Source organism: Stigmatopora nigra, chromosome 15 (assembly GCF_051989575.1).
Source record: "Stigmatopora nigra isolate UIUO_SnigA chromosome 15, RoL_Snig_1.1, whole genome shotgun sequence".
Taxonomy (NCBI): domain Eukaryota; kingdom Metazoa; phylum Chordata; class Actinopteri; order Syngnathiformes; family Syngnathidae; genus Stigmatopora; species Stigmatopora nigra.
The window spans coordinates 11,662,524-11,687,816 of NC_135522.1; the positions used below are offsets into that span (position 1 = coordinate 11,662,524).

A 25,293-nucleotide genomic window follows, 5' to 3' on the forward strand; every position below is an offset into this window, starting at 1 on the left:
CCAAAATTACTTTGTGGTACATGTAGAAACAGTTCATTTTCTGCTATCACACTCCAAGTAAGTGCATGTTTCCATCCAACCAATCTGAGCACCTATACAGATTTAATAAATTGACTGCAGTCCGGTGCTTCTTGTTCCAACAAAACATTTTTTAAATGGTTAGACTGCCTGTGCTGTGTTAGTTGAAACAAAATCCAGGCCAAACCTATGGCCCTTCGTGGAATCGGTTTGACAATCTTGGTATATTATGTGAGTTAATTATGCTTCAATGATTAACCATTCCAGGCCAATACTGCGCTGAGGACGTCAACGAGTGTCTCATGCAGCCAAACGCATGCCACAACGGGGGAACGTGCTTCAATACCATTGGAGGTCACACATGTGTCTGCGTCAATGGTTGGACAGGTGACGACTGCAGTGAGAACATAGACGACTGCGCCATCGCTGTTTGCTTCAATGGAGCCACGTGTCACGACCGAGTCGCCTCCTTCTTCTGCGAATGCCCTGTTGGAAAGACGGGTAAGTAGATTTCTCAGAAGTAGAGCAGGTTTGTGAAAACCAAACAGTTTAAAATGACTGCTCTAAATAATCAGGTTTCAATGACTAGCAGAAGTGGCCTGCTGGCTGTTTAATATAAATTAATAGGCATTGTTTTGTATTCATGTCTCTGTTAGGTTTGCTGTGCCACCTGGAGGATGCATGTGTGAGCAACCCATGTAACGAGGGTGCCGTGTGTGACACCAATCCTCTCAACGGGCGTGCTATTTGCACTTGCCCTGCTGGATTTGTGGGGGGAGCTTGTAACCAGGACATGGACGAATGCAGCATCGGTATGTCTGTTATTTTTAATCAATGGACTACAGTCTTTTACACCAAGTTAGTTAATACTTGCTTCTCAGTGTATCAGCGTTGGCGCTATCTTTAACTCATTGATTGTATTGACGCCCTAGATGTCCAATCCATTCTGACTGGGCTGGGGCCCCTTCCTGTCAAAATGAAGAAAAATCAGAAAGATTATTATTAAGTCTGATAATTGGACGTATATTGTCGTCATTGGTAGTGAAAGAGTTAAGGGTTGAGGAAAATTGTATTACACTGTGAAGTTGTTACTGAATATTTAAAATGAGCAATTAAAAAAAATTAAATCTCTTTCAGGTGCAAACCCATGTGAGCACTTTGGGAAGTGTCTCAACACCGAGGGCTCGTTTCAATGTCAATGCGGACGTGGATATGCCGGCCCACGCTGCGAGATCGACATTAACGAATGCCTTTCCATGCCTTGTCAGAATGACGCCACTTGCCTAGACCGCATTGGAGAGTTCACCTGCATCTGCATGCCAGGTATCATGGCAATTTTTTTGCTAAATCACATGGATCAAATTAATTGATGTCACATTTCCGTAGTTAAAAATCTGAGCATTTTATGACAAGATAAATACAAAAAAAGGCATTCAATTGTGATAATGTCTGAAGTATGGAAATATATAACATTTGAATGTACTTTTTTCTCCTTAATAAATTGCTGAGGTATCAGATCAGTCATACATATCGGCACATCTTCAAAGTTGAGTCAAACTCAAATATAAAATAAGTGATTGGGACAACAATGAAAAAGAGGATGAATTATTTTCCCTTCTTTTACTTAAAATAATAAATATATAACAAATAAAAATGACAGAAATAATATATAAATAGAGAATATTTACCGTTTTTGCTTTCTTTTCATTAAAAAAAACCCAAATTTAAAAATACATTAAAAGGAGAATATCTTCTGTTTACACTTTGAGATAAAAAAAAACTTAAAAGAAAAATTTTAATTAGCTAATCAGAGGCTCATTAATGATTAATTGAATATCAAAGTAGATGACACTTCATTGGCTAGTCGTTAAAGCGAATTATTACAGCAGCCCGGCCGGGTTCCTCTGTCCTGGCTAAATGTCCAATTCATTTCAAATTGGATTGACTCAGTAAATATGCTACATAGATTGCTTATTACATTTTGCTGGTGATGTGCTTTGGGGCTTTTAAAAATGAAATAAGTGTGTCTTGTCTCAAAAAATAGGATGAAAAGCACTGTAATTGTATACCCTTACTGCAGGGGGGTGCACTATCCTGACTGTACAGCCAGACAGGGGTGGGTATTTGCATGGTCAAAGTGTTGGCTTGGACTCTGGGTGACAAAACCTGAGTGAAATTCTCACACACAGTCCTACATGCATCCCGGGGTTTTGGGAACTATACAAATTAGACTTGGGAGTAGGCTCTAAAGGACTGGATGTGAAGAGGGGGACCAGTTAGGGGGAGCACTGTGCAGTGAATAGTAATGAGTTGTAGAGTGGTGGGAATGGAGTGGAACAATAGGGCCCCTCTGTGCTCCACTTTGCACCCTCATACACACAGAGAGGGAAAGGGGGGCTTTTCCCAGAGACTCACTACTAACCCTCCCCTTCCAAGTCTTTTTTTTCTCTTTTTGCTTTCCAGAGACAGGCCTCTGGGTTCCCGCGGCTCCCTGAACAGTTTTAAAAGGCATCTAATTCAGTATTTTAACTCATAAACTGCCAATTATGTTGGTAGACATCCAATTCAATTTGACGTCTCATTAGTAAACCACATTTTCCTCTGATCTGATCGCTGCAAATATACAGTTTCTTGTTTTTGTTTATTTTCAATAAAAAAAATGCAGGTGCTCTGTAAGTTCTAGACTTCAGAAACTTTAATGAAAATTTGGTTTAGTGAAAAACACAGGGTTGGTGCGCATAATTTACTTTCACGCCATAAAAAATGTGACAGGACAGATCTGGCCCACAAGCCCCTAGTTTTAAATCCTTACCTTACTAAGTTTGCTAACAGTGAATACTTAACGTGTATCTGGTGAATGGGACACAGACAGGCTGTGCAGAAATGTAGGATTTCAGGTCATTATCACATGTTAAAACAGGAATTCTCACAGGTTCTTCTTATTGTGCTGATAGAAAAATACATGCAAACACAGCAATGGACATTATTTGAACGTATGTACTCACGTGCAAACTCTTGTCTTGTAGGCTACATGGGCACTTATTGTGAAACGGACATAGATGACTGTGAGAGCAATCCATGTGTAAACGATGGAATCTGTCGAGACTTGGTCAACAGTTTTGCATGTACCTGTCAACCTGGTAAGATTAGCTTCTGTTATTCATTTCAACTGTGCAGAATGTAAAAAAAAAATCTATGAATTTCTTTCAATGCCATTGATGATGATGAACACAGTAGACATTCAATCCATTTGAAGTGGGAGGGTTTGCACCAAATGAATATATGTCCATTTACTGCCCTCCCATTTCAAAATGAATTGGACATCTATCATCAACAATGGCAGTCAATAAATACCTTTAGGTTCAACTGCAGGTCACTTACTTTTTATTTTAAGGCATTTCCATGTTACATCTGTTTATTATGCCTTATTATTTCTGGGTAGCCTCCTGTATACAATAATTTTAAGATCACTTCCTGGTGATTTTAGGCCTTATTTGGGTTACTTTCTGTTGGTTATTTCCTGTTTTTTGGCAATTGGTTTTGGGGCAACCAACCCAAGTTATGGACTTCAAAATCAATCAAAAATGATTTTTATTAGTGCGTAAGTTTGGTTGTGCTGAGGGCTGTCATCAACTATGGTCCCAACACTGACAAATGTGTTTGTTTGTAGACATCCAATAGTGTGGTGTCGAAAGATGGAATGCCAAATACACAGAAATATATTATATACCACTTCAAAATATGTTTATTTGTGTGAACATGATTTGAATGTCAACTTACTATGTTTGGGACCTTTATTCAGTAGAAAAAGGAAAAAGCTTCCTATCTTCTTGTTTCTTGAACACAGACATTTGTGTGACCCCAGACTCCTCCCTTTTGGAATTTAGAAGGGACAGTCTCCCTCAACCTAGCCCTGCTTGTTGTTGGTGTTGGTGAAGGGGGGAAACAGCAGTCCTGCTAATGAGATTCTTTTCCAGGTCCACAATTTACATCTGGGACAGACGTCTCCCCCCTTCACCACCCCATCTCGCCATTGAGCCAGTGGAGATGATGTAGGAAGGGAGGGAGGGTGTGTTGGGGTCACCCAAAAGAGAAAACAATCCCACTGTCTCCTCTACTAACACCCCCATCAGTACCAACACAGTGCCCATCCTCACATTGTTAATCAACAGCATGCTTCCAATGCTGCAATTCTTTTCCAGTCTGGGCACTTTGCCCAGCGATTTCAAGGCTGCATTTTCTCAAGCCTTCAAAGCCACAAAGTCTTATTAATATACAGTATTTTTCAATGAATTAAAAGAATATAAGTCACATTTGGTAGGGATTTTATTTGATCAGATTCCACAATCAACATTATAGTCAGGTTTGTCTAAAGTTCACCAAATCATTGATACTGAAATGTTGATATCTGATTGTAAAAGTATCAACACTAGTTTTGCAGTATCAGGTCACATGCCACAAGAAATTTGTTGTTCTGGGGTAAATTTGATTTTGGTTTTACTCTTGATGGAAATGGAGGATATTGTTACATTTTTTGTTAACTCATTGTCTACCAATAATGGCACTGAACCTCCACAATTTATTTGAAGTGAGAGGGCAAAACACATTAATTCATTCGCACCCTCTCTCCAAATTAATTGTACGTCTACTTGTGAAAAACTAATTTAAAGAACTTTATTTATATTTAAGCTCTACATGATTAAAGGTTTGTAATTGTAAACGACACTGAAAGAGTTAAAAAAATATCATGACAGGGGGACCCTGAATTGGTGGCCAGTGAATCGCAGAGCACAAGGAGACAGTCAACCATTCACGTCCACACTCATGTCAGGCCAATCTTAATTTATTTTAAAGAAATATTTTCCAATTGGCCTGGTGGACATGTAGGTCATCAGAGTTTTAGATCATTAACACTCTCTAAGAATGGATATATAATCTATTTTGACTGGTCCAAAAATCAATTGGACGATATGTTGCTGTTAATGGTTTAAGATACATGTTCTCTTACTAACTAGTACAGGACATAATAACAGGTTAACAGTTGGTATATGCACTTTGCATTAGCATCTTTCGATGACCTTGAAAGACAATCAAGGTCATGGGATTTCCATCAGTGTCCAGATGATGCATCCTTAACCAGTCTGAGCCAGACATTGCAGACCACACCAAAGACCTTTGATACCAGCCACTAAGAAGGGACAAAACTGCTTCTGACCCATCACCTCTTTATTTGATTGTCCCAGGCTTCACTGGCTCCATGTGTCAAATCGACATCGACGAATGCGCCAGCACACCCTGCCAGAACGGTGCCAAGTGTTACGACCGCCCCAATGGCTTCGAGTGCCGCTGCGCCGAAGGTACGTTTGTCAAAAGCTTGAACAATTAATCAGTTGTTGTGGGGTTTGTTTTATAGAAGGGGGTAATCTACATCTTCGCAAACTTGAGGTCGATACCGTGAACAGTGCCGCCCCCAAGATCACAGGGTCACTGAGAATCACTAGTAACCAAGAAAAGAATCTTGGTCATCACCCCGACATCTGTTCATTTGTTCATCTGTTCCACCCCCACTCCTCCTTATGGTGTTCAAGTACTTCTTTCCATCGCGTATTTGTAGTTTTATCTGACAAAAAAAAAATGTTCGGTTGGCAGGAAAGTACGGCAGCGTTTGTTAACGCTTGTTTCAATGTTAAACGTTTATTTAGTCTCTTGCCTTTAGAATTGCCTGCTGCATTGTTTCACATGCCAGCTGCTTGGTAAACCCTCCTCCCTCGCATGGAGAAGTGGCTCTGTTTGACATCCTGCAGGCCGCCATTGTTTCCACTGCCGCTGAGAACAAAAGCGGGCCCGAGGGGCCTTGGTTAGGACTTTTCTTTGCTGCTTTGCCCAACTCAGCAGCACACCATACACATAGCAAACAAACCCATCACTTGTCTAAGCCACTGACAACCTGTTGACATGGAAGCTAAAGTCGTGAAAATAGTTTTTTTAGAAGACAAACATAGGGGAAGAGAAAATATATTTATATATCGAAAAATTCTGTGCCAAAATTTTACAATTATTTGGAATTTGGATAATGGGGTGGCAGAATTTAACAATTTGTATCTCGTGGGAAAATTCAATAACTACCAGCCCCATCGCCGGCCCCGCGACACAATTTCGCCCTTCGCAGGATGCGGTTCAGGTTAAGACTCGGTTGTGAGTTCGTCGAAGTTACCCGGCCACAGCTTCCACCAAGTATAAGTTCAAACACACAACGACGAATGGTGGTCAAACGGACATAATAGAATCTTGAAACACGGAGAGTTTTTGTTGGGAGACAGCCAAAGAGAGCCCAGTAGAGTGGAGTGAACATGTCAAACACTAAGCAATGCATCCACGAACATTTTCAAAATAAAATGACGGATACAGGAAATGTATTGCCGTTTTCGTAACTTGGATCTTGCTTTCTTATCTTGAGGCACTCATTTGCATCTCAAAAACTTTCATGACCTGAAAATTTTGTACTTAGAGATTGGATGGTAAGTAGAGGTATGACTGTAGAAGATGTGAAGCTTTAAAGGCGAGAGGGCAAGAAAGCAGCTCACCTATGAGCCACAAGAGCCATAGGTTTTCATAGTAAATCAACAAACAAAAAAAGACGGCTTATTCGTTTGATTTTAATAATTTTAAAAGGCTATATTTTTTCCTCTAAAATGTTATAGCACACAATATTCTGTCCACCCTGAAATATAGGTAAAAAATCTTGAAATCAATTGGAACTCTGGAGTTGTCTTTTTGGAAAATGATTGGCTGCTAATCAGTTGTCCTCTCCTTAGGTTATGAGGGCACACTCTGCGAGAGTAACATCAACAACTGCCAACCAGACCCTTGCCACCATGGAACCTGCATGGACGGCATCGCAAGTTACACGTGCGAATGTGATCCCGGATACACAGGCTACAGATGCGAGAATCAGCTAAATGAGTGCCACAGTAACCCTTGCCAGAACGGAGGCAAATGTGTGGACCTGGTCAACAAATACATCTGTCAGTGTCAGCATGGAACATCAGGTACAAGATTGACAACTAATGCTAAATTTCATTGTGGGAATTCCCTTAAATTACAAGGGAGAAATGCATTTCAAATATTGCTATCACAACAGGTACCAACTGTGAGGTCAATTTCGACGATTGTGCCAGTAACCCGTGTGACTATGGCATGTGCAAAGATGGCATCAACCATTACGATTGCGTTTGCAAGCCTGGGTTCACTGGTATGTCATTTTGACTTTTTTTATGATTGTCATCATACGCCTATTCTTCACACTACACTTCATTGCACCGTCTAGCTTTAGATCCATTGTGTTTCCCTTAATTCTGCACTGACTTATGCAAAAAAAAAAGGAAAAACGTAAAAAATGCAACACTCCGCCCAGTGCTCGTGGAGATATTTGCACGACGGAGATGTGGCGAGAGACACAGTCCGGTGAAATCATAAGTAGCCGCTCGCTGCCTGGCCAACTGGCTGTCTCAAATGCTCTTATCTCAAAAAAATTCTCGTATCTCAGGGTAAATATTTGCTCATAATTTTACTCGTGACTCAAATTCCTCACATCTCGGAGCACTCGTATGTCGAGTTATTACTGTATCCGTAGTTGTCTAAAATACGGCATATTTTAGGGTATCAAAAAGTATTATTGACACTCCTACATGTTCAAACCTTTTGAACTAGTAAGGACTGTGACACATTATGGAGTTTGCATGTCCTCCCTGAGCTTGCGTGGTTTTTTTCCAGGGACTCCCACATTCCGAAATCATGCATGTTTTCTACTTTATCTTGATAGAAATTTCAATGTTTTTAATACTTTTATTGGTCGGGTATTTCCTCCCTTATTTCCTATAGTGCTCTCTGTGGAAAGAGTCTGTACCTCCCTGATAATTACACTTTGAATTTCATTTGCACAGCATTCTTAACACTCACCATCTTGTCAGGTCCCAAGTGTAACGTGGAGATAGACGAGTGTGTATCAAGCCCTTGTCGAAACGGAGGCACATGCGTGGACGAAGAGAATGGCTTCCGTTGCCAATGCCCTGATGGATTCAAGCCCCCATACTGTTACTCACAAGTGGACGAGTGTGGCAGCAGCCCCTGCATCCACGGAGCATGCAGGGATGACATCAACGGGTATGACTTCAAAATTGTTTAAAACCTCTGTTTGAGCCTCTCGGTAGCATTTTTGCCAGGTGTTTTTGGTTTTGATAACAAAATTGAAAAACATTTCAAACATTTTATATTCTCTTTTTAATGTTTTTGGAGTTGTTTCAATTAAAAAAGAAACAATTAAAATATTCTTTATTTTTTAACATATTTTACAAAGTCATACATTCAATTATCATCAGTACCGCGCATTCCCGTAAGGTTAGCAGGGTTTGCTGGATTGTATCCCAGCTATCTTTGGGCAAAAGGCAGACTACACCCTTTATTGGTCATCAGTCAGCTGCAGGACTTTTAGAGAGAAAGACGACCATTCGCACTCACAACAATACCACTATCAGCAGGATTTTAGCCCACACCTAAGTGAGGCATGTGAACCAATACACCACCAGGCTGCCAGTTTCGTTCATTCAAGTTTTAATATAAAAAACTGAAATTCGCTTAACATTCTCTTTTTATTTAATATTTAACATTGGCTGTGATTGGCTGGCTTGCAGGATTTTACTATATATTTCTGCGTATCTCGAACTCCAAAGAGTTATCAATTAAACAACTACTACAAGTTCAAATATGGTGCTGCTGCTTAATAAAAATATTCCTGAATACTCTTCCCATGACAAGAGTATTCAGGAATATTTTGTATATATTTATATATACAAAAAATATTTATAATATTTAGATTATTCTAAAATTACACGGAAAACGGCATTTAATGATTAAATACAGATAATGGAGCTCTTTGGAAGTTTAAACCGAGTCCAGGGTAATGATTTCCCTGGTAAAAGACAGCCATGGACGTCAATGGCGAAACCCCCCAAATGCACAAAAATGACTTTTAATCCAGCCGAAAACAGCAATAAATGAATAAATACGAATACTGCAGCATAAATAAAAGTACTGGCGATTTTTATAGACTATAACCGAGCCCAATGTGCTTGATTTCCCGGTAAAAAGTGCACTTTTAACCCGGTACCGGACCCAATTGCAGTACATTTATTTGTCCATCGGGTGGAAGTGTTCTGCCGATTCAAAACCAGTCTAGAGTGCGTACGGGTGTGTATTAAAAGCAGGTCCACTCGGTTCTGGTGGGTCATTTTGCATGGGGAATGTGTCTAAAAGTTTTCTGGAGTATAATTCCTGGATTTACTAAAATACAGATTATTCTCTATGCTGGTGTAAATGACAGTATCTACTGTCATATTGTTCTCTAAGCCCTCAAGTCTGTATTTTAGTAAGTCCAGGAATCATACTCCAGGAAATTTTAGACACATTCCCAGATTTTCTGGAGATAAAGATCAAATGGTTTAAAAGATGAATGAGTGAATTTTTATGATTAAAAAACAAAGTCGATGCATACAATTTTCTTTTCCACAAAAAAATGATGTGACAAAAACTGATTGAATTAGCATCTCCACAGTTACCGTTGCGACTGCGAGCCCGGTTGGGTCGGGAAGAATTGCGACCTGGACCGGAACGACTGTTTGACAAGCCCATGCCAGAACGCGGGTACTTGCATCGACCAGCTCAATGGCTTCACTTGCAAGTGTCGCCAGGGTTATAGAGGTAAGCCACATTGAAACCAAAGTACCTTGTACTCTGCTATATTGTGCGTTTTGTTCCCGGGTAGGCAACCTCTGCCAGATGAACATCAACGAATGCACGTCCAGTCCCTGTCTGAATAAGGGCACATGTGTGGATGGTGTGGCAAGCTTCACCTGTCTGTGCGAGCTGCCCTATAGCGGCCCCACGTGCGCCGAAGTGCTAACTCCATGTTCCCCGAATCCGTGCGCGAACAAGGCTGTTTGCAGCCACACCCCAGACTACCTGGGCTACCAGTGCAACTGCCAACTGGGTTGGCAAGGTGGGTCTCGAGTGACGGGAACCATTCAAATTCATAAAATGTGAGCTAAACTAACTCTTTTTTGCTGTCCCCAGGGCAATTGTGTAACAGAGATGTGAACGAATGCCTCTCCAACCCCTGTAAAAACCGCGGGACCTGCTCCAACACGCTCGGATCTTTTGTGTGCTCCTGCAGGCCAGGGTTCACCGGGCCAACCTGTGACACGGACATCAATGACTGTTCCCCCAGTGAGTGCCCGCAAGAGTGTGAATCTGTTTGTCGTCACAAATCACAAATCCCTAATTTGTTGTTCCTTTACCCAATTAGATCCATGTCTAAGCGGAGGCTCGTGTACGGACAGTGTCAACTCCTTCCACTGCAGTTGTCTGCCGGGCTTCACCGGGCCTCGCTGTGCTCTAGATATCAACGAATGTCAGAGTTTTCCCTGCAAAAACGGTGGCACGTGCACCGACTACGTCAACTCCTACACATGCACCTGCAGGCCCGGCTTCACCGGCATTCAATGTGAAACCAACATACCTGATTGCACAGAAAGGTGGGTGGAGCGATTTTTAAAAGCTAAAGCTATTGTGCGTTTGGAGAAGTTTTAAAGCATTTGCCTTGACAGCAGACCCTTCACCCATCCATTTCCCATAAATGCTTATCCTCACAAGAGTCCCTGATGTCCTGGAGCCTTACCCGGCCATTTTTTTTAAAAATCTGAATTTCCAAAAATATAATCATATTGAAAACTATATTTCCATTATAGTAGACATATTTTAAATGTATTTATTTACTCAAAAATAGCATTTTATTTTTCTAGCATATTGTATTTTATTGGAAAGAGTGTATATTAGGCCCTGTAGGTGTCTATTAAGGCTGGGAATTGGTTAAACATAATTTATCTAATTTAGTTAACTAATTCATCTTGATTAATCACATAGCTATTTTTTTTATAAATTGAAAGTAATTTAAGATATAATTGCATTTCATTTCAAATCTGTGAGAAAACGTATGTCTAGGCAAAAACATCAAAAGTACAATTTATTGAAAGTACTATTTTATTTTAGACTAGGAAGAATCCTTGTACGTGCCTTTCCAACATCAAATGTTCAAAAGAAGACAAAACAAATAGCAAACTGCACATATTTTTCTTCTGGTAAAATTTGAAAAAAAAAAAATTGCAAATGGCGCACAAATTTCCCAATGGTTAACTAACATGCGTTCAATTTCACAGTTCATGCTTCAATAGAGGAACGTGCACCGATAAGGTCAACGGCTACTCGTGCACATGTCGCTCAGGCTTCACAGGCTCCCACTGCCAGTACGAGGTCAATGAGTGCGACTCGCAGCCTTGCCTCAATGGAGGTCTCTGCCAGGATGCCCTGGAGTCATTCCGCTGCACTTGCCCCAAAGGCTACGCTGGCACACGCTGTCAGGTAAAGAAAGAAAAAAAGAAAAAATTCCAACCTACACAAATCCCCCCGATGAGTCATCACCTTGTTATGGTCGTGGGGTTTGTGTGTCCCAGTGATCCTTGGAGCTATGTTGTTTGGGGCCTTCAGAGCTGCGAACTTCTCCAGAATTTCCGGAGTTTACCTGGACAAACTCCCTAAACTCCGGAAATCCCCAAAAATTGTCACTTAAGTGTTTTTGAAGCAACCATTTTGGAAAACACCAAATTTCCAATTTAAATGCCTCGAAATTCACACCATCGCTACAGCTTTGATACAACTGCACTACAAACCGGATAAATTTGTTAACACAAGTGCTTTGTGAATCATCCGAGTTATAAGTTCTGACAAATGATTCGTCTTATGCGACTTCACCATGGTAATCAATTCGGAATAGGTTGCCTCTATCACTTTAACATTTTCGTTTGCGTTTTTTTTTTCCACGAGGGAAGTATTATTAAGGCCGACTAGACCACAAGTATTTTGCGACCCTTTTGAGAATCAGCAGTTCAGAAACTGAATTTGTAAAATGTGTTTACTTTTATAATTTTAAATTGTTAAGGGGACAGATCATGATATAGAATATGCGTATTCAATGTAAAAAATACCTCTAACTATGGAACGTTACAAACAAACCTTCAAGAAACAATTAATTTTGGAGGCAGAGTTAACTCACAGTGATGTAATGCACAGTTAGAAAAATTTACTGTTTTTTTAATGTGACTTAGATCTGGGTTAATTCAGCCAGCCTTACCTATAATACAGTATATATAAAGATTGCTTTTTGCTCTCTAGACACCAGTTGATTGGTGCAGGCGCTCATCTCCCTGCCAGAACGGAGGACGCTGTCGTCAAAAAGATTCATCCTATATCTGCGACTGTGCTCACGGCTGGTCTGGACGTGACTGCGACATCCCCAGGGTCTCCTGTGAGACGGCGGCTCGCCAAAGAGGTGTCCTTCTCGTTTTTACGCTCCTCTTCTCATTTGCCTTGTGGCATTTAGTCATGCCCCATTTTTTCTTTTCTTGTCACCAGGAATACAGACAGATGAGCTGTGCCACCATAGCGGCCACTGCGTCAACACAGGCAACACACACTACTGCAAGTGCCCGGAAGACTACACAGGCAGCTACTGCGAGAGCCAAGTGGATCACTGCGAGGATAAACCCTGTCGCAATGGTGCCACCTGCAGGGGATACGTTGGAGGATATCAGTGTGACGTGAGTTCATGGACTGATTAAATTATTTTATTAAGGCAGCTTGCGATGATTTACCAAAAGTTTTTTTTTTAGTTAATGTAGTGTTTGCTGATTATTTGAATTATATTATAGTCATTCATTAATTTAGTGGCTGAATTGAAAAATATTAATTTGACATTTTTATTCAAGTAATCAATTAATAGACTATGATTAAGATGCTTTTTTAAACTAATTTTTAGGTATAGAATCCAGAACATTGTTTCACGTCAAGTTTTTTAACAAAAAAAATATGAACATTAAGTGTCACCCCCCTAATGCAAATGAGTTGGATGTCTTCAAATGCTAAATTCATTGAAAGGATTGATGATAGGCCAGCACATGATTAGACATCTATCATCATCAATGGCACTAAAGAGTGGATGGCAAAAAAGTAGATCAGTTATTTTTTTCCACACCAAAAATTGCTTATGAACAGTCAGACCTAAAACAACAATATTCATTGCTGGGTTTTTTCGGTTTGTTTTTTAAATAAAATGTGTCCATTGGGAACAAAAGGTTGTTCACTATCGGTAAGGAAGACATGCTTAACTACTATTCCATAATTTTCTTTTTGTCCTTCAGTGTATGCCAGGCTTCACTGGGCAAAACTGCGAGCTGGAGATCAACGAGTGTCAGTCTCATCCTTGTCAGAATGGAGGCACATGCATCGACCTGGTTGGCCATTATATCTGCTCTTGTCCTCCTGGCACACTTGGTATGCACGTGTAACACCAGGCAATGACGTATACATGGCTCTATATATTTTAAGGTGATAAACCCAAGATAAACTCACCAATTATCTCCATCCAAGGTGTGCTCTGTGAGATCAATGAAGACGACTGTGCACCTCCTATGAGACCTCGTAGCACTCCACCCAAATGCCTCAATAATGGCACCTGTGTGGACCGAGTGGGCGGCTACCGCTGCAACTGTCCGCCCGGGTTTACTGGCGAGCGCTGCGAGGGGGACATCAACGAGTGTCTCTCCAACCCTTGCAGCCCTTCTAATAGCCTGGACTGCATCCAGATGCCTAATGACTACCAATGCATCTGCAAGACCGGTTTTACAGGTGAGATTGGCATTTAAGGTTCTTTATGTAAGAATGGTCGCCAAAAATGATACTCAAACCGGGACAAAATCTTCACACATGCAAGATCCTTTCCCCCTGGGGTTGCCAGATAAACACTTTGCAATAGGTAATCATGTTGCGTTGTCATACAAATCAGAAAACATAGAAGCTAACAAACTACCGTATTTTCACGACAATAAGGCGCACTTAAAAGTCTTAAATTTTCTCCAAAATAGACAGGGAGACTTATAATCCAGTGTGCTTTTTAGAAATGCAACGCAACACACCCTCCACACAAAATTGGGACACTTTGATCAATTTTAAAGGGATTATTTGGTAGTTGTGTGAGGAGCGAGAAAGAGAATTTACATATAAAATACTGCTCCATTTACAAAAAAAAAAGTTACGAAAAAGTTATGGAACCAAGTAATTTCTTAAGAAGAGGTACAACTGTATTTAATTTGGTAGTGTATTGATAGCATCCACAAAAACAATGTTATTCCTTCATCAATTTTAATCACCAAAATATGTGCAAGCGTAACAATACTATTTTTTCCCCAGTTAATCGACAGCATTTCAGGGAAGATTTAATCAGAGAATATTTACTGGTTTTTTTTTCGAGATTGTTTGCTGATGATTTGTGCTCCTGGTTGATCATTTTGTGTTTTTGCTATGTATGTTTTAGGTCGAAAGTGTCAAAACAGATTCAGTGCCTGTGAATCTCATCCTTGTCAAAACGGAGGAGCATGCTCACTGTCCAGTTCTGTTATTGGTTATACATGTACATGTCAGCTTGTAAGTACACATTGAGCAACTAACACATTCTTTTGCCTTCCTGAATAATGATTAAAGGTAAAAAGCGAGGAATTTGATCTCGACTGTCACCTGCAGGGTTACACTGGACCTAATTGCGACCGAAGCATGTCCTGCCGTGAGTTGTCTTGCTACAATGGCGGAAGCTGCGCTCTCACCACTCGCGGGGCACGCTGCACCTGTCTGCCCGGCTATGGTGGGCCGCAGTGCGCCCACCGCAGCAACGAGGGTTGCTCATCGCAGCCTTGTCGCAATGCCGGCCTTTGCACCGAGGAGACCGCCTTCCCGTTCTTTCACTGCCAATGTCTCGGCGGCTGGACGGGCAAACGCTGCGAGCAGGCCAGCAGAGTCAACGAAATCCCGCCCCTGTCTTGCCCACTTGCTGATTGCCACAGCAAGGCCAATGATGGCGTGTGTGATAAGGAGTGCAGCACTTTGGCTTGCCGCTGGGATGGCGGCGACTGCTCCCTGGCGGTCAATCCATGGGCACGCTGTGCCGACCCACGCTGTTGGCGGAGCTTCAACAATAGTCAGTGTGACATTTCATGCAATAATGCAGACTGCCTCTATGACAACTTTGACTGCAAAGCTAAAGAGAAAGTTTGCAAGTGAGTGGCTTTTCTTTCTTCTTCCAACATGGCAGTTAATTCTACACTGTCAAAAGAGATATATATATATATATATATATATATATATATATATATATATATATATATATATATATAAATATATATATATATATATAGATATATATATGTATATATATATATATATATACATATATATATATATATATATATATATATATATATATATATATATATATATATATATATATATATATATATATATATATATATATATATATATATATATATATATATATATATATATATATATATATATATATATATATATATATATATATATATATATATATATATATATATATATATATATATATATATATATATATATATATATATATATATATATATATATTGTCGCAAATTCAATTACACGTGATTTTTTTTCAGCTATTAATTATTAATAGCACTACACGATTGTTGTTCCCATTATTCTGCACTGACTAACGGGGAAAAACATGGAAAAATGCAACGCTCCGCCCAGTACTCTGAGATACATTTACACGAGGGAGTTGCAGCGTAAAAACAGTACCCATGTTGTTCTCAAAAGCAGCCTCTCGCGTCTGCCACACCTGGCTGTATGTTCGTATATCAAAATTTACCTCAAAGTAAATATTTGCTCAAAATGTTATTTGATCTCAAATTGCTCGTATGTGGGGCACTCGTATGTCGGGGCACTCGTATGTCATTGTATTACTGTATGCGATAAAAACGGTAATTGCAATTAAAATAATAATTGCCAATTTCTTTGAATAACACAGAACTCTTCAACAACAATAATGTCCATGTTTCTATTGTTGTTTCTTCAGTCCTATCTACGAAACCTACTGTATCGACCATTACGCGGACGGCCTTTGCGACCAGGGCTGCAACACGGAGGAATGTGGCTGGGATGGCCTGGATTGCGCTCAAAAAGTTCCTGAAGACATCGTAGACGGCGCCTTGGTCTTGGTGGTGCTGCTGCCCCCGGAGGAGCTTCTACGCACCAGCACGGCCTTCCTACTTAAGCTGAGCGCCATTCTTCACACAACATTGCGCTTCCGGCTTGACCACAATGGCGAAGCAATGATCCGGCCCTACACCCGACGAGAGGCTAGACTCAAGCGGGAACTGCAGCCACAGCAGGAAATTATTGGGTCAGTCAAACACACTTTTAATTCTCAATCATGTGCCACCCAGAGATCCTGTTGTTAATTGAAATGTCCTTAAACCCATGTAGAATGAACATTTACCCTTCCTTCTACCGCAAATGGATGGGAGGTCTATGGCTCTAAATGGCAACTAATCAGTTTATATAAAATGTATTTCACTAAAAAGTTGAATTTAGTGTTTCCTTGTGTGTGGTGTTTCAATTTATGCTTTTTTTTTAAATGGCCGCTGTCATTGAGCTTACATATAAGCACTAGAAAGCGCAGAACCATGGCTAATCAACTTATAGTTTGACAAACATGTAAAGTTTACTCTCATTGGTTGTCATTAACATGACTAGACCTTCAATCCAGACTGCCAGCTTCTTCCTTCAAATGGATGTCTACTTGTGACAAACCTATTTCAATACATTGTATATTATTGTGGAGAGCAAATACTTCCACATGTATGCACACATTCAATTTTTTTGTGGCTTCACAGCTCAATAGTGTACCTGGAAATCGACAACCGCTTGTGTACCGACGACTGCTTCCCATCACCTGAAAGTGCCGCTGACTACCTCGGAGCATTGTCGGCCGTCGAAATGCTTCGCTTCCCATACCCCCTCAAAGAAGTCCGCGGTGGGTAGAAGCATATGCAACGATCGCAGTAGAAACCAAGATGAAGGTGTCTACAATCACTGTCTTTTCTTAACACGCACAGGAGAAAAAATTGTGGACATAACAGACCCAATTCCTCAGTGGGGCAAGCTAACGCTGGTCAGCATCGCCTCACTTTTCCTGCTAATCATCATGGTTATTGGAATGCTGATTACCCGAAGAAAGCGAGAGCACAGCACACTTTGGTTCCCCGAGGGTTTTTTCCTCAAGAAGGAACACAGCAGCAACAAGAACCGAAGGGAGCCGGTGGGCCAGGATGCTCTTGGAATGAAGTAAGTTGAAAAGAAACTTGAGCTGGAACTCAAGGTAGTAATTAAATCTGTACAATGAAAAACAGTTGTTAACTCATTGGCTGCAATCTTTGGCGATGGATCTCAAATGCATTTGAAGCGGTTTACTTGAATTGGACATAAAATACTGATGAACATATTTAATTTCAGAGCAGAAGGATGACTGAAAAACACAAGATTGAACACTCAATGAGAATGGCACAAAATCAGTGTTCGGCAAACCGGTCCTCGAGGGCCACTGTGGTTGCAGGTTTTTGGTGCAATCGATCGAGCAAAGAACCTTAAACCAATGAGATTTCTGCAGAAAACAAGAAGCACCTGACTGTAATCCACTGATTGCACTTGTAGGACACCATATTGGTGAATAGGTGTCCTCTTTATGGGTTGTAATGAAAACCTGTACCCACTGCAGCCGTTTGGGGAATAGTTTGCCCACTCTGCACTAAATAGGATAGAATCGGCACATACAACGTGATTATACAACAGTACAAACAAGCTTACAGTTCATTTTTCCTAAATACCAATGTACTTTGGTTAATGTTTTTTCTATATTACCCTACATCATTGGTGCTAAACTTAAGGCCCATGCGCCAAATGCTGCACACTATCATTTTACATGCCCTGCAAAAGCAAATCATGTTCATTATTGTATGTTTCATGCTCAAATGACAATTCCAGACTTCATCAAGTAAAATGAAAGAGCTTTTTAAGATCAACTTATAACTGAATTTAATGTCAATTCTGAATGTTCATGGACAACCTCACAAACAAACAGATAGGCGAAAAATCATGAGTCAAATCCTTTCTATGATTTTCATTTAAGACTTTAAGACCCTGAAAGTGGCAGATTGTTATTATTAACTCAATCCTTGCCATTGACGGTGATAGAATTCAATCATTCGGCTCTTTTTATCCTTCTGCTGTGAATTTGATTGAGTTTGTCACTATGTCCAATTCATTTGACATGAAGGGGTGGCAGCAAATGAACAGTCGTTCATTCTCTGCCAGGCCGCCCACATTTTGCACTGTCAAAGACAGCCACTGAGTCATCGCATGTTGAATAACTGCAACCAATTTTTGTTATCAGTCCTTATCTTACTGATTTCTAATTATTAAACCAGGTATCTTTACCATTTGTTAGGTAACAATATGGAGTGATCGTACTTGCATGTGAAATAATGATGACCCTTTGAGTTTGACACCTGTCCTCTTGTATCATCAACAGACATATGCCCAAAACTGTTGAGGAATCTCTGCTCGGAGATCACAGCGACCAATGGATAGAAGCCGACTGTCCAGAGCCCAAACGACTAAAGGTTAGTCAACTTATCGACCCACAAAAATTACATGTACTACGATTAAATCCTTACCATGACACCTCTGATTGGTATGTTTAGATGGAAGAGCCTAGCTTGTTGTCAGACGGTGAGGACGCTGTTGACAGCCGACAGTGGACACAGCATCACCTGGCGGCGGCAGACATCCGAGTGCCGCCCACCATGGCGCTCACGCCTCCGCAAGGGGAGTTTGAAAGCGACTGCATGGATGTAAACGTTCGGGGACCAGGTTGGTCTTGGCAACAAATAAGATCAATCCTATCAAATTGACCGCATTTTGATTTGGCTATTATTTTACTAGATGGCTTTACTCCGCTGATGCTGGCGTCATTCTGTGGCGGAGGCCTGGAGTCTGAGGTGGCTGCCGAAGACGAGGAAAGCGAGGAGTGCTCAGCGAACATCATTTCAGACCTCATCTACCAAGGCGCCTCACTCGCCGCCCAAACAGATCGCACGGGCGAGACCGCGCTTCACCTAGCGGCTCGCTACGCCCGTGCCGACGCCGCCAAGAGACTCCTGGATGCTGGGGCGGATGCCAATGCTCAAGACAACACCGGACGATCGCCACTGCATGCCGCCGTAGCAGCTGATGCGCAGGGAGTGTTCCAGGTAACATTATTATTATTTGAAGCTGTGCATCAATGTCAATTAACTTGCTACAACTTGACCATCACTGCGATATCAGTATTGTAATAACTATTTTTTTATGACTCCACTGCATAAAAAATACACTTGAAAATACGGAAGAAAAACAAGTTCTTTCCATTTTTCTGTTATGGTCCATGGAGGCCTAAGTAGCTTTCGACCCCTTAAACAACAACTTGCACCAGTGAGGCCATTATAATATTTATTCAACTCAAAACACACACAAAATGCAAACTGAAAAATGAAGTCACAAAAAGAGTTGGTGACAAAAGGGCCAACGGGATCTGACAAAACATAAGGAGAACTGAGGTGATGAGTAAGGCACTGCAAGAGAGGTGTATAAGGATAAAAAAACACAAAAAAAAAGCCACTTACAAGCCAGAGGATACAAAGACATGTATAGCAAGTCGTGACCGGACGATTAGCTGAAAAATGTTTTGCCAACGGACGTTTCGCCAAAGGACAGTTTGCCAAATGGGCATTTCGCAAAACGGACGTTTCGCCGAAACGGGATTCGAGTACTATAGCAAGCACTAACTCAAAAACAAGTAGGGGCGCATATAGCGTAGAATATAATGAGCTTCCACTGTGACACACCTGGGCTCTGTAACAGAACACACATTCAAGCTAGCAGCAGAATATGACATTTTTTATGATCAATAGTTAAAACTATAGCCACCTGATGGTGTAGTGTTCTACTCCAGGAATCCTTACAAGGATGCGTGGTATGGAAGTTGAATGAATGCATAATTTAGACTGAGCCACCTGATGGTGTAGTGCAGAGGTCTCCGAACTGGTCCCCGAGGGCCGCTGTGGGTGCAGGTTTTTGTTCCAACCGATCCAACAGATACAATTTAACCTATAAGGTTTCTGCTGAATAAAGAAGCACCTGACTCCAATCCACTGATTGATGTCCAGGATACCAGATTGGTGGGAAGGTTTCCTCTTACAGGTTGGAACGAAAATCTGCACCCTCTGCGGCTCTTTCTGGAATAGTTTGGGGACCACTGGTATAGTGGATCAATTGCCTGCCTGAGATTTATTTTACTGAAACTTGCACGAACTTTGAGTAAACTTCCCAGGATCTATTCTTATTAATGGATGCTGTAAAAGGTTGAATGTGAATGGGACACACAATTTTAACTCATTTTTGCATTTTCAAAGATCCTGATCCGAAACAGGGCCACAGATCTGGACTCGCGCATGTACGATGGCTCCACTGCGCTCGTACTGGCCGCCAGGCTGGCAGTGGAGGGAATGGTGGAGGAACTCATCACTTGCCATGCAGACGTCAATGCTGTGGATGAACAGGGTAAGCCTATCATACCGGAACAGCTTATTTTTACAACATGAGCAAGATTTTCATCATTTAAAGTACACTCATTTAAAGTTGTCATTGATGACACTACAGATAGAGAGTGAATTAATATTTTGTTTGATTGGACACTCTAAATTGCCACTTAGAATAGGTGTGAGTATGCATGATTGTCCTTTGTCTCCTTGTGCCCTGCGATCTTCTGGCCACCGATTCAGGTTGTTCCTCGTCTCTTTAGTCAAAACTAATTTGACAAAAAAAGTGAAAAGAAATACAAAAATCATGATATCAGAAGGATGACATCAAACACTCAAAATTCAAATTTTGTTCTCCTTCAGGTAAATCTGCATTGCACTGGGCCGCTGCTGTTAACAACGTGGACGCAACTGTGGCCTTGCTGAAGAACGGCGCAAACAAAGACATGCAAGATCTCAAGGTATTATGATTGGCTTTTTCGCTAGTATGAGAACATCTTGTGGTAACCTTCCACACGTGCCCCCTGCAGGAGGAGACACCTCTGTTCCTAGCGGCTCGTGAAGGAAGTTGCGAGGCGGTCAGAGTTTTGCTGGCCCACTTGGCAAACCGGGAGATTACAGATCACATGGACAGGTTGCCCAGAGATATCGCGCAGGAGCGCATGCACCATGACATCGTGCAGCTGCTGGATGAGTTCAACACGGTGAGGAGCCCCCAGGGCCATGGCGGACCCGGACTTCACCTTTCTGGGGGACACACTCTGTCGCCCCTCATGTGCCCGCCTAGCGCCTTCCTTCCCAGTCTCAAGAGCACCCCGCAGGGCAAGAAGAACCGACGGCCTGGGCCCAAGGGGTCTGGCCTGAGTGGTCAGCACAGTGGCGGTCTTAAGGACTCGGCCAAAGCCCGCAACAAGAAGTTGACCTTAGACATGCAGAGCGCCTTGCTGGAGAGCTCAGTCACCCTCTCTCCGGTGGACTCGCTGGACTCCCCCCACGGCGGCGCCAGCAATGCTGGCTACATCACCAACCCCACGTCCCCGGTAGCTATGCCGTCACCAGGGCTCTTCCACCCATCTATGTCGGTACCTGGCACACCTATGATCCACGCCGGCATGCTGGAGACCGGTGGCGGACCCTTCGCCGTATCGCTGTCGCAACTCAATGATCTGGGCAACGTGTCCATGCAGGGATGCGTAGCTCCGGATATGAGCCGTGGCTACGTTCTAAGCCCGTCGGGCCAGATGGCACTCAATCTGGTGAGCCCGGTCAGCGTGCCCTTCGACTGGCACGCCCGGGCACCCACCTCCCAATGCAGTCAGCACGTGCTGAGCTTGGTACAGAACGGCCAGGCCTCAGTCATGCGCCCACCCGGCCCGACTGTGCAGCAGCAGAGTATGCTCATGCATCAGCAGCAGATGTACCGCGGCGCCATGTTGCAACCAACTCCCGTGGGCTCCACGCCCAGCGTCAGCCCGGTCAAGTTGCCTTCCATCACTGAGCAGCAGGTCATGAGCCACAACATGGGGGGCCAGCAGAATCTGCCTCACGTAACCTCGTCCACACCGCCCACGCCGCAGACGTCACAAGCCACCCTCCCTCCATTCTTCCAGCACCCTGCCCCTCAAGCCCCGCCAGGCGTGGCCCAACCCGTTCAAGCCCCGCCCCACCAGGAGGATTATCCCACCCCGCCGTCACAGCACAGCTATACGTCGACGCTCGATGCCACGCCCAAGCATTACCTGCACCTTCCCACCGAGCACCCCTACCTTACCCCCTCTCCCGAGTCGCCAGAGGCCTGGTCCAGCCCCTCCCCTCAGTGCGTTTCCGACTGGTCAGACTCCACGCCCAGTCCCGCCGTCGCTGGCTCTGCTCAGACCCAAATCCCCCAAGTTGCGGAAGCCAACAAAAATATGCAGGTCTTTGCTTAAAGATGCAGTTCGCATGTCAAACTTCCAGTTTCCAAGATTTGTTATTGGATTTGGATTGACTTGTTAAGTCGTTGGCAGCCGTTGACGATCATAGACGTCTTATCCGTTTGAAGCGGATGGTTTAAAATGGTTCAACATAAGATGATTGGACATCTATCACCGTCATCGTTTGCGGTCAAGTCGTAAGACACAGAAAAGGTGTTGTCTGACAAACCAACAGACAATTTAATAAAGTAATTCTGTCACAGATGGACTTAATTTAAAAAAAAAAAGAAATATAATGAAGAAAACCAAGTCTTTTGTTTCAAAAGACTGGTTAGTCTCCTGAAAACTAACATTTAAAAGTAGCTCAAAGTTGAAGGGAACTCGTCTATTTTTATTTATTGTTTGAATTTATGTAGCTATTATCACACTCCTTATTAGTTTCACGTTAAAAAAAAAGGGTCACCTCCTGTCATTTGATTTCTAATTTAATTTATCCTTCAGGCCTGCTCATCAACCATCCTGGTATTTATTAGGCTCATTCAAATGTTGCCCATCAATTTTCTTTCGAATAATAAAAATAAGAATGTAGACGAGTGTGTCCTAAGCACTTGAAGTGGTGACTGGTGAAACCATTTTCTATTTATGATGGGAATAGAATTGAAAGCATGTCGATAGATTTTTTGTTGTTGTTGTTTTTTGTTTTTTAATACGGCCTTAAAAAAATAATCCTGATTAATATGTTAGTTTTTCATTGTCATCATTTTAAAGACCAATTTCAACTTGCGTTGCCTTTAAAATCAGCTTTGTCACTGCCTTTTTTTTATTGACTGTAGATTGTTTGTATCCTTGTTAGTAAATGCATTCCTTTTCTAGTTGTCACTTCATATTTACTAAGCTACATTCACCAGCTGCTATTTTAGAATTTGTCACCATCAGGTTTCCCTGCAAATTTCAAAATTTTTCATGTGTCATTACATCTCTTGGGATCAGTTGAAGGCTTATTATCCTAAAATGAATGTCGGGAGAGAATAAAGTAAAGAACGCTACCATGTAGTGCGGTGCCTTTTATCTTTTGACAACTTCCATGGATGGAAGATGCGCTCAGAAAATCAAGCGCTTAAATCCCATCAGACTTTAAACAAAATCAAATGAGCATTTTATAGTCATTTGATTACCTTTAGTACACAAACGTCTCACCATTCCCATAGAAAATGTGACTACTTGTAATCCTATTAGTCTTTCTTAATTGTTGTCCACTTTTGTTCAAAGTTCGACTCCAACTTGACATATACGTACGTAACTGTTGTTGTTTTTGTTCGATTCATTTTCGGGGTTTTATAAATATATATATTGTGTAACTTGCCTGCCAGTTATTCCTACCGGGTCGCACTGAGTGTTTGTACATTTCAAATTTTCAACATTTTTTGTATGTACATATGTTTGTTCCCGGGTAGATCTTTTGCTTGAAAAGACTTATGTTTCTCAAATGATTATGTACTAAAAAAGACAAAAATAAAGTGTACTTCATTTAGCAGAAGTGGGAGTGTGTGACTGATTATTTTTTCCTTTGCAATTCTGCGTGGAAAATGGATTTTTCTTTCTTGAATTGGCCAGAATAGACAGATTGCAAAAATTCATTTATTCATCTTCCATACCGCACATCCTCCACTATTATTATCAAGCATTTGAATAATAAGTTTAATTGCCAAGACACATTTATATATATATATATATATATATATATATATATATATATATATATATATATATATATATATATATATATATATATATATATATATATATATATATATATATATATATATATATATATATATATATATATATATATATATATATATATATATATATATATATATATATATATATATATATATATATATATATATATATATATATATATATATATATATATATATATATATATATATATATATATATATATATATATATATATATATATATATATATATATATATATATATATATATATATATATATATATATATATATATATATATATATATATATATATATATATATATATATATATATATATATATATATATATATATATATATATATATATATATATATATATATATATATATATATATATATATATATATATATATATATTTGTATATATTATATACATATAAATGGCTGAAAATTGTATTATTAAAATGTTTTAGTGTTCTGAATGCTGTAAGTTCTAGTATGCCGTAGTTACTGTGTGTCAGTGGTGGGCCGTCAGGGCCTCTAGGCCTTCTCTGCTGGCCTAAGAAATATCTGAATCATATATTATCATATTTTGTCCATCAATACATAAAGACCGGCGACCAAAAGACCGGTGACGAAAATACCGGCGACCAATCGAGCGCACACACGAGGTTTTATAGTCATAAAATAGTTTTTGGGGGTTGGATTGATTTGATTCGTTGAAGGCGCTACGAGAAAATGCACACACCGGCACTGCTCTATGTATACAGTAATCCCTCGAATATCAATCGAACTATCGTGTCACTGCATCGTGTTTTTTTTTTCTGGAGGGAAATTTTATGTCATAGTTGTTTTTTTTTTTTTTTTTTAGCAAATTGATTTTATCTTGTAAATGCAAATCACAAATTGAAAAACGCTATTTTCTGGAAAGGGAACTTTGGGACTACAACCCTGACCGCTTGGATGCGGTATGAGAATCGAATAATGTTTAGTGG

At 40.9% G+C, this 25,293-nt stretch overlaps 1 protein-coding gene across 1 annotated transcript in view; it reads left to right on the top strand.

Moving 5' to 3' along the window:
- The window catches only part of notch3 (notch receptor 3), a 45,895-nt gene extending 21,803 nt beyond the window's left edge, over nucleotides 1–24,092 (top strand). Inside the window, exons 6-33 of the mRNA XM_077734264.1 lie at nucleotides 286–519; nucleotides 675–830; nucleotides 1,156–1,341; nucleotides 3,045–3,158; nucleotides 5,262–5,375; nucleotides 6,834–7,067; nucleotides 7,160–7,270; nucleotides 7,989–8,181; nucleotides 9,629–9,774; nucleotides 9,839–10,072; nucleotides 10,147–10,299; nucleotides 10,379–10,607; nucleotides 11,289–11,490; nucleotides 12,301–12,457; nucleotides 12,541–12,725; nucleotides 13,326–13,458; nucleotides 13,555–13,812; nucleotides 14,498–14,607; nucleotides 14,704–15,233; nucleotides 16,082–16,408; nucleotides 16,902–17,041; nucleotides 17,124–17,352; nucleotides 18,596–18,686; nucleotides 18,768–18,936; nucleotides 19,009–19,316; nucleotides 20,517–20,664; nucleotides 21,006–21,103; nucleotides 21,173–24,092. Coding sequence (XP_077590390.1) covers nucleotides 286–519; nucleotides 675–830; nucleotides 1,156–1,341; nucleotides 3,045–3,158; nucleotides 5,262–5,375; nucleotides 6,834–7,067; nucleotides 7,160–7,270; nucleotides 7,989–8,181; nucleotides 9,629–9,774; nucleotides 9,839–10,072; nucleotides 10,147–10,299; nucleotides 10,379–10,607; nucleotides 11,289–11,490; nucleotides 12,301–12,457; nucleotides 12,541–12,725; nucleotides 13,326–13,458; nucleotides 13,555–13,812; nucleotides 14,498–14,607; nucleotides 14,704–15,233; nucleotides 16,082–16,408; nucleotides 16,902–17,041; nucleotides 17,124–17,352; nucleotides 18,596–18,686; nucleotides 18,768–18,936; nucleotides 19,009–19,316; nucleotides 20,517–20,664; nucleotides 21,006–21,103; nucleotides 21,173–22,570 — 6,587 coding nt within the window. The 3' untranslated portion in view covers nucleotides 22,571–24,092. The remainder of the gene's footprint in view (nucleotides 1–285; nucleotides 520–674; nucleotides 831–1,155; nucleotides 1,342–3,044; nucleotides 3,159–5,261; nucleotides 5,376–6,833; nucleotides 7,068–7,159; nucleotides 7,271–7,988; nucleotides 8,182–9,628; nucleotides 9,775–9,838; nucleotides 10,073–10,146; nucleotides 10,300–10,378; nucleotides 10,608–11,288; nucleotides 11,491–12,300; nucleotides 12,458–12,540; nucleotides 12,726–13,325; nucleotides 13,459–13,554; nucleotides 13,813–14,497; nucleotides 14,608–14,703; nucleotides 15,234–16,081; nucleotides 16,409–16,901; nucleotides 17,042–17,123; nucleotides 17,353–18,595; nucleotides 18,687–18,767; nucleotides 18,937–19,008; nucleotides 19,317–20,516; nucleotides 20,665–21,005; nucleotides 21,104–21,172) is intronic.
- Nucleotides 24,093–25,293: the final 1,201 nt, after the last annotated feature.